The following is an 18,989-nucleotide window of genomic DNA, read 5'->3' on the forward strand; positions in this document are numbered from 1 at the left end:
GGCAAAAAAAATTGTATGGGACTACCAGGCGGCAGGCGGAAAACCTCATAAGGGGCAAAATGAGACTTGAACCCTCCTGCAATAATAAGGATCTCTTTGAACAATAGGGCCAAAAAATACTATGCATTTAATAAAAACATCCGCTTGCCAAGCGGTATGGATAAGCTTATTCTTTTTCTTTTTTGCGAGAGATGGGAAATTTCGTGCCAACGGTAGGGACTCCACGTCAGCCCGATATCGGATGATTGAATTTTGCCGCCTTAATGAATTACTGATTGTGCTCTCATTTCTCCACGTCAGCAACGGTCCGGGATTCGACATCACTTGTGAAGCGAGGCACAACAGAAATGGCACCCCTTGAATTGGTGAGTTCTCCGAGCACCTTCTCCCACCATCACAGGTCGAGAGGCGAGCCTTCCACTCTCGCACTGCCGCTTGCGCGCGCACTATCAGCACGCAGGAGAGAGCGTGTCCGTGCTTTCTCGGACTTAAAAAGCGTTGCGGAACAGTCGCCTGCAGTCACATGGCAGGTTGCCGTCGGGACTATCGGTAAGCATTACCATATATAAATAGAAATAGAAGTAGAAGTTTGCAACACTAGTACAAGTTGCTTATGTTACGATCCCTTGGGTGCCCACGTTCAAAGATAAAAACACCCAGTTTTTGTTACCACAGGTGTTTTTAAAACTCGTCTTACAGTATGAGTCTTTTCGTCCTGAAATGTCATCTTGGTGGATGCACCCCCTTATCTGAAGCTGTGAACAGCTGTGAACTGACATGTACTAATGGTGCCAGCTTGTGCTCAATGAGTTAACTGTGCTTGTTTCATGATGGTGGGTTAATGACGACGATGCTGGATGGATCAAGCAGTGCTATTGAGGCAAATAGTCAAACTGGTTAGAGTGGAGGGTTTCCACAAAAAAAGACCTGAGTTTGATCCTGTCCTTGACTTTTCCCATGGGTGACGCTTATAAGTGTGCACACTTCAAACCATAGAGTGGAAATTTATATAATTTAACTAAATAAAAGAAAAGAAAAGAAGGACAGCGATCCAGAGTCCGGTCAATCTCACCGTGCCATATGGATTAGGGAAAGGAAAGAGGGAATCCTTTCCCTGGAGCCGATCGCCGGAGGGGAGGCAGAGATTCAGACCAATCAACTTCAAGCACATCAGTGTTGTCAGACCAATCAACTTCAAGCCCATCCTTTCCCTGGAGCTGATCGCCCTCCTCTCCTTCAGGGAAAGGATTCCCTTTTTCCTTTCTCGGCCATCAAAGGATGGGAGGAGCCAGAGAATCTGACCAAACAACTTCAAGCACATCAGCATTGTCAGAAAACATCTGGTTGTTAGCTTGCTGTTTTACAGCCCAACTCAGCTCCAACAGAATTATTTCTGCAGCCCCTGACGTGCACGAATCTTGCTCATTTTCTCGTGCAGAAGAGCAGGCTGATTGTTACGGGTGTGATTTCACCTTTGTCATCTCCCATCCATCATGGTCATGGGTCGTGGGAAGGAAATCTCAGCCACTAAATCAGGACACTTTATTTCAGGGAATCCAAATCTCCTACACTTAGCTGTCAACATCTGTGCATAATGATTTCCAGCCTGCTGATGGGGGATAATTCCATTGGCCTGGCTGTCAACATCTTTGCAGGTCACTGGCTAGCGTCAGCTCCCCATTTTCCTCGAGGGAAAGGTCGAGGTTCTACTAGCCCTGGGGCTTTACAAGAGGGGGATGGGGAGGGGGAGGTGGGGGGACTTGGGGACTCTGGGAGGAGGTTTCTCACCGGGGAGGCTGACTATCATGGCTATGGGCTTCGAGAAGTGATGAATCAGTTTGTGGACGGAGCCTGACTGGCGGTTCCGCCTAGTGTCAGGGGTTGTTGGTGGTTGGCAGGAGTGTCAAGAGAGGCCGTAGGGGGTCGGGGGGAGGGATGGAGGGGAGGATGGAGTAGAGGCTGAGGGGGTGGGGGGGACTGAGGAAGAAGGTGGGAGGGGAGGAGGAGGGAGAGGACGGTACCTGCTCCTATCCCTGAAAGGACATTTGTGCTGCTGAGGAATCATATCCTCACGGGGAGGAGGTTTCTCACCGGGGAGGCTGACTAATCATGGCTATGGGCTTCGAGAAGTGATGAATCAGTTTGTGGACGCACGGAGCCTGACTGGCGGTTCCGCCTAGTGTCAGGGGTTGTTGGTGGTCGGCAGGAGTGTCAAGAGAGGCCGTAGGGGGTTGGGGGGAGGGATGGAGGGGAGGATGGAGTAGAGGCTGAGGGGACTGAGGAAGAAGGTGGGAGGGGAGGAGGAGGGAGAGGACGGTACCTGCTCCTATCCCTGAAAGGACACTTGTTGTGCTGAGGAATCATATCCTCATGGGGGGGTGGGTTTCTCCAAAAAAGCGGGAAGAATGATACTGAACCACTCACTCCGTGGGACCTGTCTCCAGGCGGTGCCTGACACTGGGACCCTTTGGGGGAACGGGGGGCCCTTTGCTGCAGACGGATGCTTCTGCGATAAATGCTTGTAAGGGTTCCCTGACACAGTCGTTTCAGCCTCGCCACCTTTGGGCTATTTTGCGTGGTGGTGGCGTGCTGCACTGGCAGGGCATCTACGTTGCTCGGCCCAGGCATCTGCCACCTACCCCGATTCTCATCGTTTTGGGGGTAGGGTGCTAGGGCTTTGTCTCGCTGGAGGGGGCGTTGAGGCACTTGGTTTGCTGTCACCACACCACTATGCGGGGGGGAAGGGGCTAGACGGACGTGTGGAGCTTGTCTAGCCTTGTGAACGAGGGCAAGCTTTGGGGAGGTGACCCATCGGACGACGAATGAAGCATTGGCTTGGAAAGCCTGAGTTCTCCACCCACTAAAGAATGGGATCCCCCTGGGGTCATCGAAGAGAGAGTACATGTGGTACTGTCTTCGGAGAGGAAATGCTGATGCGGAGTAAAGGAATCCCAGTCACCTGCGCTAGCATCAAGGCGGCTATCGTTGGGGATTCCAACACTTGCCCCATCGTTCTCCCAATGACAGGGAGAAGCTGAAGGTAACTCCTTCCTGAGACATGGAAAATAGAACGTGATAGGAACCCTGATACTCCAGCAAGAGGGTCGGAGATCAAAATCGTGTTTGCAACGTGTGAAGAACACTTGGGCAGTGCGTAACACTATGGGGCTCAGCTAAAGCACACGGTCGGAAGCCATTGGGGTGTCAAACTCCACTTGGTATAGTAGCCACGCCCGAGGGTATGGATGCCTATGAAATTGCCCGGCTCACCAAGGAGGCTGGCGCGGAGCAAGTCATGAAGCTAGCTGCGCGTCGGGCGGCTACTACCCACAATCTTGCAAACCACTGTAGAGATCTCGAGGGAGGCTGATGTTGAAGCTAGGAGTTGAAGGTCTGCTTGGGAGAAGATGCAAGGGGCGGCGGCCTCGATCGGAGATGACAGAGCAGTGCCAATGCGCTCTGATTGTCGGTAAAGATGCAAGTGGAGGATGGCTGTCCAACACTTAAATCAGCCAAAAGGCATCTAAGCCATATATACTCAACTGTTGCTACAAAAGTTGTCCCATACTCAGCTTCACAGCTTGAAGTGGCCATTGTTGGCTGCTTCTTGTTGAGCCATGATATACATAAATCACCAAGACGAAAGCAGAAGTCGCTAGTGGACACTCGCGTGTTGTAACATCGTGCCGAGTCTGGATCACTGAAGGCATGCAACTGTGACTCATCCCCTCGAGATAGAACAATCCAACGTGCTGAGTACCCTGCAAATAGCGCAATAACCACTTGACAACCTGCCAATGCTTGTTTCTTGGGCTACGCATGAATCTACACTAATGTGAGACCCTATATTGAATGTCTGGTCTCGTGTTGCATAAGTGGATCAAGCATCGTATAGTGTCTGATCAAAAGGCTCATTAGAATCTTGAATGTTAAGCTTGGCACTTGTCTCAACTCGTGTAGCCACAGGCTTACAATCATCAAGAGTAAACCTTTTGAGGAGTGTATATACTTTGACTTTATCAAGACAATCCCATCATCACGCCGTGAGAATTGAATGCCCATATAGTAATGCAATGGGCCCAAAGTTGACATCTCAAAAGAAGCCTATAATTCAGTCTTCAAGGCTGAAACTTTCTCAACTTCGGGGCTTGTGAGTAGCACGTCATCAACGTATGAAACGATGACGAACAAACAGATCCTCTTTTGTCTTCCTAGCATAGAGGGTGCTCTCTGTGGGACCGTTACACAACCCATGTCATAGTTATTGGCATACGGTCGTATGATATGATACGGTATGATATCATAGGGGAATTTACCGTACCTAATGAAATTTTGGAATACGATACGGTAAAGTATGGTTTTTTAAAAAAAAGCACTTATAAATTTATAGCTTATCAATTTGAAAGGATAGAGAGCTCAGAGCTTGTTACAAGCCAAAATTCCATTAAAAACAAGTTACAAACAAAAGTACAAAGCATAGTCCTAAGGGAGGCCGTCGGCTAGAGGATAAGATTGATGCAATGCGCGCTAGTTCTACAGCAGTCCTACCTGCGTTTTCAGTCCAGCATCAGTTCTACAACAGTATTTTGCCTTCTGTGCATCATCCATACATGCAACAGTCATCTGGTGAAAGGTAACATATCATTCATAAGCATTTACAGCATAGTTACATAGCTTAGAACAGTCCACCGCAGTCCTTTCTCAGCCTTAGGTGTGTAGCCCTTCCTCATGCCCTTGGGAAGAGTGCATAGGCTCAAGATTAGTTCATTGAGGTGTTTCTACAGCCGTGTACAATTCAGCCAGGCTTTCGATCCTCCGAGATCTTGCGTTTGGCTTATCTACAGTCCACAGTCATTCTCTCTAAAGTAATAAAGCAAATACTATATCGTGGGTAATTTGGGACCCAATCTGGTGTACAGTTCTCATATCTCTCTCTCTCTCTCATCTCTTTAGAGTTTGAAGTATTAAAGTGGATTGCTAAACTCACAAAACTCACGATACAGAAGACGGTGTGAGCATTTGTGTGACAGGATCCTCCAATATGAAGACTTCCGCTGCATGTTACATTGGTATCAAATTCAGATTGTCCACACACACCGTATCCTAGCGTGGGAGCATCCTTGGATGGTTAGATTGCGTTCCGGCACGACCACCGACTTGAGCATCATGTCTACAGAAGAGAGTACTCATCAGCCAGAAGACGTCTCCCCCGAAGAATACCCAATTCTTCCGCCTACAGCAAACACCATAGCTCTTCTTAGAGCTCAGAACTAGTTGCTCATGGAGTGTCTCCAACTCTTGGAGGCAGCATCACGTCCTCCTCTGCCTCCAGCAGCACCCGACTACATCTCCCTCTTCTTTCAGATGGAACAACAAAGGAGAGAGGATGAGGCTCGAAGGAAGAAGAAAAAGCAGAAAGACGGGACTATGAGGAAGCCAACGCAGGATCGACGAAGACCGGCGTCAGGCTGAACTCACCACTCGGGAACACCAACGTGAGCTTGATCGAGAACGTATGTTACTCGAGCACCAACGGGAAAAGGAGGCCATACGCTTGAGGTATCAGCAGCTCTCCTCAGTCTCCCTAGTCATAGGTGTCACAAGCCCGCAGTCCGCAACAGCATCAACCATCGTCATTCGCAGTCAACCAAACTTTAGTAAGTATGATGGTAAGTGTGATCATTCATCAGTTAATCAATTTATTTATCAGTCTAATGCTCATTTTCCATTAGCTAGGATCACAGACCCACAAGATAAAGCAGCTCTCCTCAGTCTCCCCAGTCATAGGTGTCACCAGCTCGTAGTCCGCAGCAGCATCAACCACCATCATTCGCAGTCAACCAAACTTCAGTAAGTATGATGGTAAGTGTGATCATTCATCAGTTAATCAATTTATTTATCAATCTAATGCTCATTTTCCATTAGCTAGGATCACAGACCCACAAGATAAAGTCCACTTAGCGGCTCCCCATCTCACTGGTGAGGCAGTCACTTGGTGGCAGCATTGGTCTAGTATTCATATAGACTAGGCCACAGGTGTCACAGGCTTTGACTTGGACATCTTTGTCCATGACCTGAAGACTAGATTTCTCCCGCCCAAGTACATGACCGGTCTGAAAGATGAGTTCTATGGACTCAGATAGAACGAATCCCCAGTGCTTCAGTTTTCCGGAAAGGTTATTACTTTAGCATAGCAGTTAGGGCTATCTGCGCAGGCCAAGATGGAGCAATTCATTCGTGGATTGGATCCTAACATTCAATTCACAGTTCGTAACTTTGAACCTAGTACATATGACCAGGCTTTGATTCTCGCTCAAAATGAAGAAATGAAGATGAACGGAGGCAAGCCCAAGCAGTCATCACAGTCCAGTACCAAACCCCAACAGGGGAAGGGTAATTCGTTTTCTAAAAACACTAGGACAGACACTATTCCTAGCTCTAGTTTAGGGGGTAAGGAATCCAAGCCTAAGAAGACCCGTGAGGAAAAAGCTCAAGCAGGCATCACTGGAGGCTATCTTCCTCCAGAGGAGCAAAGACAGTATTAGTTAGAAAACTGATGTTTTTTCTGTCGTACCATTGGGCATGGTAAGAAGGATTGTCCAAAAAGGCAAGTGGAGCAAGCCTCCAAAGAGTCTTCTGCCACAGTTGCCGCAGTATCACCCGCTCCTCCAGACCCGCCTGCTACCACCTATGCGGTTGAGATCTTACCTTCTATGCATCCCATGCCATCCGTGGTACTTGATGCTAAGCAGGAGGGTGAGGCAACAACCACACAGAGAAGCTTGATCCGAGCTTATGGCTCTGCCAAGGGCCGATAGTTCATAATCCTTTTTGACATGGGCAGTTCTGAGGACGCCATCTCTCCCCAATTGGCGACCAACATGAGCTGTACCTTAGTGCCCTATCTTTTGGAGGTAGAGGGGTTTACACCTGGTCTCCGCACCCACATATCTCAACATGCACAACAGTTTTCTTTTCAAGTTCAAAAGGCCTCATTCTAGCGAGATTTCATTGTCTCTCCTCTTTTGGGATGTGACATGATCTTAGGAATCCAATGGTTTCGTCAGTATGAACCTATTCCCAATTGGGGGCAAGACACCTTTATTATCTCTAAAGGTTTTTCCGAGCCTGTCATGATTCGGAGAGATAGGAGCATTCTTGGCGTTCCTATGATTTCTCATCTCCAGGCCCGACAAGCTATGTGCAAGGGAGCAGAAGTAGCATTGATTTATGCTCAGACAGCTTCTATCTCATCGATAACCGTTGTATCATCATCTTCAGTCCCTCAGTTGGCAGATCTCCTTTCTCATTCAAACATTTTTAAGGATGATCTCCTACTTAGTATCCCACAGTTAGTAGAACCTCCTAGCAAGTTTCCCTCGTCTTTCCAAGACTTTTAAGGGCAAGCTAGAACAACAATCAGTTCTCAAACATTTGAAACATGTTCCTTATGGACACATTTTCACAGTCACCACAGACCACCAAGCACTTAAGTGGCTCCCGATGATGCCAAGTGCCTAGTGGAGTGCTCAGCACACTAGATAGGGTCAGCTCTTCCAACAGGTCAGAGGCATAGTTTCCACGAGTTTCAGAAACGGGGGTGCGGAGCACGGCGGGAAACGGAGTTTCGGAGTTTCGGCCTTCGGGAAGAAACGGGGAAACGGAGTTTCGGTTTTAGGGTTTAATACATACATATGTTTCGGTTTTAGGGTTTAATACATACATATATAATTAATAAAAACATTACAAAAGCTTGAAAAATACATCTTTGCTCAAGTTCAATGTCAAAGACTCAAATGATAGATCAAAATTCAAAAATGACAACTGTAGGCTCAAGGCTCAAGCCTCAAAAGAGTCAATACAAAACAAGATCCATCATCCATCATCCATCATCCATAATCCATATGTATAGACTATAGTAAATACAAAACATGATCAAAAAATATCCATGTGGCTGGCAGCAGCTGTTGGCATGACAAAATCCTAGAGCTGAGTGCTCCAAAAATCACTCATCAAGATCATCCATGGAGGAGTCATCCTCTGACTCATGAGAGTCAGGCTCAGATGAAGAAATGGTAGGATCGTGGTCCTCTGCCTCTGCTGAAGTGGAAGCGATGGATCCCCCCCTTTGCCTCTGAGAATGGGTGGTGCAGCGGGTGTTGTGGCTCGGCACTGCCAGCTCCTCATAAAGCAAGGTGTACATATCACGCTCATTCCGTGGGATCTCTGGGATGAACCTCTCCCTCCTTATGTCGATCTTATCCACATTCACCTGCGAAGGCTCCGGATGTCGGGCATTCCTCTCAAGGAGCTGGAGGTTGCAATGACAAAACACCAACTGCTCTAGCTGAGTGGTACTCAGCCTATTCCTCTTCTTTGTATGGAAAAGGGCCCAAGTGCTCCAATTCCTCTCACATGGACGCGAACTGCAATCTTGTGAGAGCACTCGAATGGCGATGCGTTTCTGTTGTTGAAATGCACATACAATTAGAAATTAGAACTAAGTGGATACAAGAAAGATGCACATTGTACAGTGTACTATGTAAACTGTAGTTAAGGGTAGCGAATTACCAGCGTGGGAGCACAATTTCCATACTTCTCCCACCATGAGACAGGCTGTAGCTGAGTCTCTTGAAGCTTTGCAGTCTCTCGACCAAAGCTCTCTGTCTGGTTGCGAAAGGCCAAGAGATCATCCTCTATACATTTCAGCATGTGCACATTACCAGATGTCAAGTTCCTGATGTATGTCATGAACCCTTCTTCTAGCTCCTCGTTCTCGTATTGCTCCTCATCTCGCCACAAAGGATGCAATACATGTGCTACTGCATGAATCGGCCTGTGAAACCAATCCCATCGCCGGTTCCACACAGCCTTGATTTCATCAACCCTTTAGAGATCAAACCATAAGATAAAAAAGGACAAAAAACAAGAGTCAAGAGTCGAGACCAATGTAAAGACTCAAGAGTAAAATAAAGATAAGAAGTAAAGCAAGGGTAGCCATGACTCTGCTCTCAAGTAGTCTTGCTTGTTGAGAGCCTCCCCAATCTTGTCCATGTACTCGTATAAAAGGCCTAGAGTACTGCCCTCCATGTCTGTAATGCGTAACACTCTGTAGATGGGGTTGAGAGTTTTGATCAACCCCTCAACCTCTACCCACCACTCCTCTCTCATGACATCACGCACAAAAGCTCTTGCCTTGGGGCTCTCTCTCTCATCCCACTCTAGCCATTCATTTGAGTAGACAGTGCGTACCAACTCTCTGCGGACTCGTAGGAGTCTGTCAAGCACAATGAACATGTATGCAAATCTGGTGGCTGCAGGCTGCAATAGCTCAAGAGTGCTGTAGGCCCGATACATGCTCAAGACTTTTGGCCTCTTCTTCACAAACTTCACCATGCTTCGTCCGGTGCGAAAGATGGCTTCAACCCATTGTATTTGACCTATGTCCTCAATCAATAAGTCGAGGCTTTGTGATGCACAAGGGGTCCACACAATGGCTGGAAATTCATCCTCTAGCATAGAGCCCATAGACTTACAATTACTTCCATTATCTGTCACCACCTGCACAACATTCTCAGGCCCAACTTGCTCTATAGCCTCCCTTATATGTGTCCAAATAAATGCACCTGTAACTGTGAGACCTGGGAGGGAGGCATCAATGGCTTTCAAAAACATAGTGCCTTTGCAGCATGACACCAAAACATTGTATACATTTCTCCTGCGTACATCAGACCACCCATCACACAATACAGTGCAGCCATACTTTTTCCATGTTTCCTTCAAGGGCTGTAGCTGCACTTCTATGCATGATTTTTCCCGCTTTAGCTCTCGTGTCCGCAGAGCCTCAGATGTAGGGCCATCCCACTCGCATCCAACGCAGCTGATGGCCCTCATGGTCTTCCTCCATTGATTTGTCTTGGCCACATGAAAGGGAATGGCACACCGTATGAACATCCGGGTGAGCTCCCTAGTTGCCTCTGCAATTGCTTGCTTTTGAAATCCTGCTTGGATGCTAGCCCTTTGTACAATATTTATTGGAGGGGTGTCTTGTGAATGTGATACATCACCTGGCAAAGGAGTCGTCCACCCGACACTGAGGTAGAGGAGAAATCTGATCCTGTGTCTCTGCCTCTGGCCCTCTTTGGTGCTGCTGCTTGACTTGAACCAGCTTCATGCTCTTGACCACCCCTTGCTGTAGATACTTCCTCTTCAGGAATGGCCAAACGCTTTCGCCTCCACATTTCAAGGCTTTCCCGAACATCTAGAGGAACAGAGGGGCATGGCCCTACATCTTTGTTTGGAACATGAGCAAGATGGTCCTTCACACGGGTGACACTCCCCGTTTTGACCAACCCACAATACCTACATCTCCATTTCTTGGAGCCACCAGATCCTGCATAACCCCCCACTTGCTCCACATGCTGCCAAAAAGGATCCGGAGTCCGAGCCATGTTACTTGTGCGGTTCGAGGTCGGGAGACTCGGAGAGATTCGAGAAGTGGAGGCTGTTTTTCTGGTCCTGCAGGCTGCGAGCAAGGTGCGACTCCTCCTTGCTTGGTAGAGCTTAGATGGCAAAGGTGGAGGCCCCAAGTAGAGGTAGAGGGCGTGGTAGAGGGCTGATGTGGAGGTAGAGGGGTAGAGGGCAAGGTAGATGGGTAGAGCAGCTCCAAACAGGCAGCAGAAATAACGCGCAGAATGGCGGCGAAAAACAGCACGCGGGTTTCTAAACCCTGGAAAAACAGGGCCTTGGAAACGTCGTTTCTGGAAACAGAAACGTTTCCGAAACGTTTCGGTGGGCCAGAAACGGCGTTTCTGGAAACTGGGGTCGGAGGAATGATTAAGTACATCCCTGGTCAGCATAATCCAATAGCAGATGTTCTTAGTAGAAGGACCAGCATCTAGATCAGTCAGGAGTCTACCATTCTCAACATCTCTGGAAAAGACTTAGAAGATCAGTATGTCGATTCCGTAAAGTTTGATACTCAACCCAGTTTGGCCCTCAATTTTGAGCCTGGCCATTATTCAGTTCACAGACAGGCATGTAAGTTTAGACGAGATATCCACTTCAAGGAAGGGGATTGGGTCTCTCAGTGCATCATGAAACAAAGATTGAAATAAGTGGGCAAACATTGTCCGAAGCTTTCATTCCATAGTTTTGGCCCTTTTCCAATAGTCAAAAAGTTAAGTGATGTCTCCATGAAGTTAAAATTGCCTACCAGTTTGCATGATGTTTTCCATGTTTCTTGGCTAAAACCATATGTTGGTCCAGAAGTGTTTGATGTTTCAGATCGAGGTACCCACGAAGCCGTATGGCTACACGAGGAGTTCCTCCAGGAGTACCCCCAGCTGTTGGCGGACTACTTGGAAGCCATGAACCTGCCGCCAAGCTAAACAAGAGGGAATGCCACATGCACTCTGCACTCAGTGCATGGTGACAAACTGGCTCATCATCAGCAGTGCAACATTTGTACATTATTAGAACCCAGTAGGATGATATTTGTCGTACGCCGTGACCCCATTGTACATCCTCAGTCCAGGATAAGTCAAGCATGAGCTACGTAGGTCATTCCTCAGCCTTAGCGGGTCAGTCAGTCAGTCAAGTCCCTTAACCCACTTGGAGAGAATCATTAATGCATGTAGAGTCAGTAGAAGCCTTAGGGTTTGCATTAGAAAGCACTCTGCATCTTGCATAATATGCATTCATATGCTTGTGCATCATTTAGAACATCCCAGAAGCCTTAGGGAATTTACTAGGATTTATTTGGTAAATTTTTTCATATTTTATGGTATTTATTTAGCATTTAATGTCATTTATAAATATAAACTTTATTAAATAAATGACCAGCCAACTTGACCAGTCTCTAGTTAGTATAAATAGGCTTGCATAGGGCTTAGACATTCATTCAGTCTTTAGAAGCTCGGCGCCTTGAACCTTCATCCTCAGCCTTAGGAGCATCTCCGCCTTCAGCCCTAGACTAATCCAACCCTATTGGAGCTTCTGCGTTTGCTTCTCCACCCTTGGGAGCTTGCATTTTTGCTTCTAGTAGCCACTGTAGTTTAATGTAGCAATTCAGCAGTCTCATACAGCAGTTCAGAAGCTCTACAATCCCTTGCAGATCTAGCGCAGCTATACAGGTCATAAGCGCAACCAGTCAGCACCTTTTCAGGCCCTAGAACAGCATATACATCTGCGTTTCTGCACAGATCAGATGCACAGAAGGCTGAATATTGTTGTAGAAATGATGCTAGACTAAAAACGCAGGTAGGACTGCTGTAGAACTGTAAATGTAGGGCTGGATTGGACTAAATAGCTGCTGGCCATCTGGTGAAGATAACATATCATTCATAAGCATTTACAGCATAGTTACATCCTTTCTCAGTCTCAGGTGTGCAGCCCTTCGTCATGCCCTTGGGAAGAGTGCAAAGGCTCGAGATCAGTTCATTGAGGTGTTTCTACAGCCGTGTACAGTTCAATCAGGTTTCCGATCCTCCAAGATCTTGCGTTTGGCTTATCTACGGTCCACAATCATTCTCTCTAAAGTAATAAAGCAAATACTATCTCGGTAACGGAATAGGGGGCCCTTTCGTGGGTAATTTGTGTAGGCATATGCTCACTTATGGTAGTGCTATGTGCGAACAGGGCTTAACTAAGGGTACTTTTTTCCATGTGGTTTTTCCCCTTGGACATCAAGTGTGAAAGGACACTAACATATAATATTTTGTACTTCTATATTATATGGATGTGGCATACATGCAAGGGTTGACTAGCATTTTGTGGATACCACACTTTTGGCTCTCTCTTTCTCTCTCTCTCATTTCTGTGTGAGCTTCTCCATCCTACACCTAACCCTAATGTGCAGGTTTGTGTGTGTGAGTGTGTGAGTCCAACACCCAACAATTGGTATCAGAGCTGGGAGCTGTCCCTGGAATTCTGCCTGTAGAGAAGCAGCAGCAAGCCTGCGAATTTTCGTCGACAGATTGTGGCTTTTCCGTCGCCGGACTGTCTGTTTCCGGCCGGCGTTTCCGTCGCTACACTGGTTCCGTCCGCCAGTTCCGGCCACCAACAGCCGGCGGCACTAGTGGGGAGCCCACCGCCGCCGCTTAGCTCGCGGGCGGCACCGTTCTCTCCAGCCAGCGGTGCAGCCAGATCCACCGCCGCCCAGAAGTGCCTGCCTTCCGTCGTCGCTCCAGCGCGTGCCCAGTTACCGGTTCCCGCCCTGCGCCTACCGCCTCCATTCCGGCTTGCCTGCGGCCTTCGTCTGCACCTATCGCCTCCGTCCGCTGTTTCGCCCAGCACCGCCTCCGTCCGCTGTTTCGCCCAGCACCGCCTCCGTCCGCTGTTCGCACCCTCCACACGCCTCTCCGCTCTGTGCAGCTCCGGCGGCTCATTGCCGCTCAGACCCCTGGTGGCACCACACCTCGACCTACGCTGGCAGCCCGCCTCTGCCTGCACCTGGCCTGCCGCCTGCAAGCAAAGCAACACATCTGGACTTGGACTGACGCCGCCTGCAAGAGAAGTCCCTGCCATCCGTACTACACTCGCCTGCAAGCACTTTCCATGTGAGTGAAAATATGCATTGAAATATTCAAATTTTGCAGACACTTCTGTGCAGGTCAGATTCAAAGGAAAGTTGCAGGTGCAATTTGGGGGATTTCTCTGTTTGAGGCCAAATTGAAAAATTGCAATTTGGGGGATTTCTCAATTTGAGGCCAAATTGAAAAATTGCAATTTGGGGGTTTTCAAAATTGAGGTCAAAATCAGCAAATTGAACCTCTTTCATTTGCAGAAATTTGGGGCGTTTGTGAAAATTGGCCAATTAGATGCACATTGAAGCGATTGGAGTGCATAAAAATTGGGGATTTTCAGAGCATGTAATTGGGCATTACAGCTGTGATTTGTCGCGTATGTATACACACTGTGTGTAATTGGACAATTTGGTGCGTTTGCTTGGGCTTACCCCTTGAAAGCGAAAGCAAATGTGTTTACATGCTTTCGACACTTTGTAGCAATGGCTGAAAATATGTGTCGATGTAAAGTCCAAACACTTTGCTCAGATAGAGGTGGAGAGAATGCACTATTCATAGCCGATAACTGATCATGGATAACCTTTGCCTTCATTAGAAGTGACTGCATAGAGGTTCCGGTTTCAAACTTGATGGAAAACAACTGGCCGAGAAGGGTTACTGCTCGCATTGTTGAGTCTCGATCAAACATTCCTGCAAGCATTGACCACATTTCCTTGGCAGTCTTTAAAGTCTGAATGGCAGGGGAAATTTCCTTGGTGAGAGATTCTGCAATCGCCGACATCGCCTTCGCATTGTGAGCTTCCCAATCCACAAGAGATTTGAGAAACTCCTCCTCCTGAAGACGTGTGAAACGATTGCTATCCCTTCGGGGACGTTCCTCCGAGCCATCAACAATGTCCCATAAGCCTTTTCTGCTAAACCATAGCCTCATGATCAAGTTCCAATGCGCATAATTGTCGCCATTCAGTTTGTCATCCTTGCTCGAACACGGGAGTCCCATCTCGAAAACTCCGTCCACCTCTTCTCAGTCGACCCGGTCTTCGATAACGCACGTCTCCTCCCTTCGCCTTCTCTTCTCCCAGCCGGCGGTTCTCTTGCGGCTGCACTCCTGCTGCACGAGCGGTGCCACTGGCCTCCTCTTGCTCTGCCGCCTGACGACGTTAGGGTGCCGGACGCGGGCGATGGCTTGAACTTCCGTCTCGAACTCCTTGAAGCGCTGGGCACCGCCTTCGCCCAGCCGTCGAACGGCCACCGGCAGCCCACTGCCCAGCACTACCTTGTACACGATCCCCAGGCCGCCCTTGCCAAGAACGTAGGCGGACGCCCGCAACAGCTCGTCCAGCTCGAATGAAAATCCCTTGTCCAGCGCCACCAGCTCGCCTTGCTCCGGTGCCTTTGATTCTGAGCTCCTCTCCGACTCCTCGCTGCCCCTTGCACAGCAACTTTCCGTAGCTTTTGCTGGCCTTGGGTGCTTTGGCTGCTTCAAGAAGAAACGCAGGTTTGCAGTCTGCCGCGCGTCTCCTCCCTCGTGCCTTGTGTGTGTCCAAGGATCAGAAGCCTTCAAGCTCTGATACCATGTCAGAGTTGGTGCAGCGAAAGCTTTACACAGGCAGTGAGCGAGAGAGAAGTTGACGCAGATGGAGAGAGAGAGAGGTTGGCGAACAACGCTTGACGTGTATTAGCAATGAATAGATGAAATAATACAATGGTGGGCATGGGTATTTATACCCTCATGATGGAAATGGCCGACTCATGTAGCATAAACTAAATAATAATTTATACCCTTTACTAAGCCTCGTTCCCACATGAGATACTATATTTTAACAGGTCCCACATGAGTGGAAATGAAGAATAGACCATGATCCTACTCTCTCATATACTGGCCTAGGTTGCCATAAGGGTATGGATAATATCACTCCAAATCCTACAAAGGCATTGTGTGTCCAAGACAATAGTGTCCTCTATGGCCTCAGTGCATCTAGCCTTCCAGATGTGCCAAGCTGTAATACTAGCACTAATCTCCCATGCACTGTCCAATCTTTGTGCCGGTGGGGCGTATCCTGAATATGGCAAATCCTGAAGGCAACCCCGCTGAGGATAATTTTTATTGAGACCTCTTATCTATAAGAAAAGTTATAAAAATCTTAATTGTCCATAAAAGGGGGCACTAATTTGAGCACTCTTTCAAAATGAAACCTCCCAATACAACCATTGTTTTGTAGGTTGATAGCGAAATGCTCTATTTTTTTAAAAGACCATTCAAGTGAGTCGGGGGGACCTTGAGACGTGGAAACAAGCACAAGCAGGAGTGCAAAAAGAGAAGAGCAACTGTCAGGCATGCATGCAAAAGAAATGGGAAGTGAAGGGCAGTAAGCCTCGTGGGTTTTCTGTATGCAAGAAACAATGGAGGGAAGAAAAGGGAGGGATGCTATGCTTTGAAGCTAGGGAATAAGTAACTAGAGCACCAACAAGAGGATGTGGGTATTCTTGTGTAGTTGTAGCATCAACATGCAGCATCTATGTCCACCATTGAGCCCTTAGACAGCACTAATAGCGATGCTCTGGTCACAGGCTGCAGTTGGTACACCTTGTGCAGCATTGGGAACAACTTCGGTCGTTTGGATTATGAGCAGTTGGTAGCTGGACAACGGTAAAACAGCCGTGCAATAGATGATTGTGGTTAGCTTGCCTAAAATGATGGCAGAAGAGTCTTCGTGTGGGCTGAAAGTCTCTCCATCACCCTTCCATTCCAAGCTGCCAAGTGGCCATGTCAGGTCCAAACGTGCACACCCACAGCGTCCCCGGACTCGTGGACAATCATCACACACATAAAAATTGAGGTAATGCTCACGCCGGAAAACAATTTCACGCGTTCAAATCATTCCCAAGAAATCATGCTTTAAGCATATGCAACTGTTGTTTGGATATCTCCCATGTTTTGAGCTTGCACACCAAATAATTTAGAAGAAGGGGTCAAGCTGGTGACAATGTAGAAGTTGAGTGTTGGTTAACTTCTGGGCTGGCTGTTGGTAAATTATTGCTCACCTCGACTGTAGCTGTGTTAGGGCGGGCTGCCTGTAGAGCTTGGAAGACTCGGATGCGTTGCTCCTGTGAGCTTCAAGATCTTCGTAGCTTGGTGCTCCTGCGCTCTAGCGCTTCAATCTGAGGTAAAGAAGAATGAGCCCAAGCACCCTTTTATAGGGTCCAGATCAAGACTTACAAAAATAAATAATAAAATGCTTTTTATGCTGCAGTTTTTCCATGAAGGCCTGGTCGGCCAGCCCACCATGCCCCCATGTGGGCACCCTTGCTTTCACACGGGCTGCCCAATCTGGTTGTCCATTTGCTCTTTTGATGCCTGGTCCATGTGCGACCTGTCCGGCCACTTCAACCGCTGCCCCACGCTGCCCAACCCAATGAGCTTGGGATGTGCCTGCCATGCCTGTCTTGCTTGAGACTTACCCAGTCAACTAAATGTAAGCGTCATGTTTGGACCTAGACTTGCTCACATTGTGTTAGATGCCGGGCTCTTGGCTGAATAAGCTGTCTAGATCCTTGTACAATTGATAAATCCTAGTGGGTTCAGTGGCAATGTGGGTCGACGCAGGTAGATGCTTCCACAAGCGGCCTCTGAAGGGCGAGAGGGGGGCGGAAAAGCAAGGAAGACACACTTTTGTCCATGCTTTTCCTTGGCACATACAAATAGAGCCGAAGACAATAGCAATTTGTCCCCAGACAAGGGCTTGCAATGTGCTCAACGCTCATCCAATGACGCATGTACCTGCTGCAGTTGGCCATTTTGCTATAAACTGCACAATATTTAAGCAGCTACTCGTAAATTCAAACATCCCGTACAGGGTGTTACAGCAGCTACTTGTCATTCTTAACCTCTAGTACAGGTTTCCTCCCACTAGCAACGACACAGGATGCTGGCTGTCCCACCTGCTCTTGCTGCTTTAATGACTGAATAGACCGAGTGATAATATGAGGGTTAGGAGACATTTTATACATGCAAGTTATTTTAAAGCACAAACTAATTGTAGGTCCGATGGCCCTCTTTTGACCTTTTAAAAGACCCTCCTAGGTGAGCCCCCGTATCTTTGCCCATCTATACACATGCCTTTGTGGGCAAGGGTCAACGTTTTCTTGAGGTCATGAACAAAGGTCATGTCATGGCTTCAACTAGCCCATCTTAATTGGGCGCATCCACATCTTGCTCAATTGCCTAAGGCTTTGCAAAAAGTGCCTTTTCAACCTGAAATGGGGGATGAAGTAGGAATATGCGGCTCCTCAATTGACGTGTGAAATCGTAACTCTAGACGGTGACATGATTGAGGGGCTTAATAGTAGGAGCAGTTTCAAGGATGTAGGACTTCCCTTCTTCATTCTTACACCACTTATGAATGAAGTAACATCACCAGCAGTCCTCTTTGTGGACCTGGGGCTAGTACGATGTGATGCTTACCTTTTTTTACGGTATTTAATTCATTAATGGGCTTCTTTCTGGACCCTAACGTCAAGGTTGTGTTTTGCTTACTCAAAAGTGGAGTTGCTGTTGGTGACGTGCAGCTGGAATAACTCCTTTTGTGGTGGCTGGCGTTGAGTTTAGTAAAAGAATTGTAAGTTGCGACTTTCACTCTCTTGTTGAATGCCTTTCTTGTTCACAATTTTATGAGGAAGTGTGAGTTTTGTAGATGGCTCAGAAAAAGTGTAAAATCTGTGGAGGATCGGGACTGGTCAAGAGAGATGAGTACTATTTTCGTTGCTATAGTTGTGGTGTGTTCTTTTTTTGCTCCACATTTGCAGTTATGAATTTGATACAGTCATATATACTTTCCCCATATACAGAGTTTGGACTAAAGACATGGAGATTTTGCATGGACAGGTGGTTTTCTGCCTTGGCAGTCTTGGAGACGCTTCTTTTCTGGGAAGTAAAGGTTCGAGCTTTTTTGCTGTCTGGTCAGCAGTAAATATGCCTACGTGATTGTTTCTGTATATGCCTTTAAAAATTGTTAGGTCTATGCTAAGTTTGACAGCATATCCATGTATTGAAGAAGCACTTACATATCCATGTATTTCATGCTTTCGCATAAATAAGAATTTATCTTGCCCCTTGGTCTGTTGATTGACTACAGAAATGCTTTCATGAAGAAGCTACATCTGACCTATGGATTGCCTTTTGTCTTGAATGCTGGTATAGAAGGTTGTGATTTGCCTGCCAAGCATCGACCAACATACTACAATGTTTTTCTTTTTTGGGGACAAGTCATATTTTAAGGGAAGTCATACGTATGTTGAAGTTTTTATCCTCTTGTTACCACTCAAGGTAGCTTCTATCCAACATTTTGAAGACAGAAAACTCATTACACACAGGCCCTTTGGGTTTTTTGAAAACATAAATACTTCACCGATGCATGGTGAGTGGGAAGAAGGGAAGGTTGCATGGGATTTTGAAGAAGAGGG

General features: G+C 47.4%; 1 protein-coding gene across 2 annotated transcripts; it reads left to right on the plus strand.

Moving 5' to 3' along the window:
• Positions 1-255: 255 nt before the first annotated feature.
• LOC147640531 (uncharacterized) lies at positions 256-18,646 on the plus strand. Of its 2 annotated transcripts, none has more exons than XM_086812621.1 (4): positions 256-549; positions 18,096-18,145; positions 18,230-18,302; positions 18,412-18,646. In XM_086812621.1, the coding sequence occupies exons 1-4, from the start codon at positions 348-350 to the stop codon at positions 18,459-18,461; spliced, it is 375 nt and encodes a 124-aa protein (XP_086668747.1). In that variant the 5' UTR covers positions 256-347; the 3' UTR covers positions 18,462-18,646. The 2 variants fall into 2 exon arrangements, with proteins under 2 accessions (XP_086668747.1, XP_086668739.1); XM_086812613.1 differs by having other exon boundaries at positions 269-549; positions 18,221-18,302.
• The last annotated feature ends 343 nt before the right edge of the window (positions 18,647-18,989 follow it).

Source organism: Cibotium barometz, chromosome 2, assembly GCF_041138505.1.
Source record: "Cibotium barometz isolate CiBa-2024 chromosome 2, ASM4113850v1, whole genome shotgun sequence".
Lineage (NCBI taxonomy): Eukaryota > Viridiplantae > Streptophyta > Polypodiopsida > Cyatheales > Cibotiaceae > Cibotium > Cibotium barometz.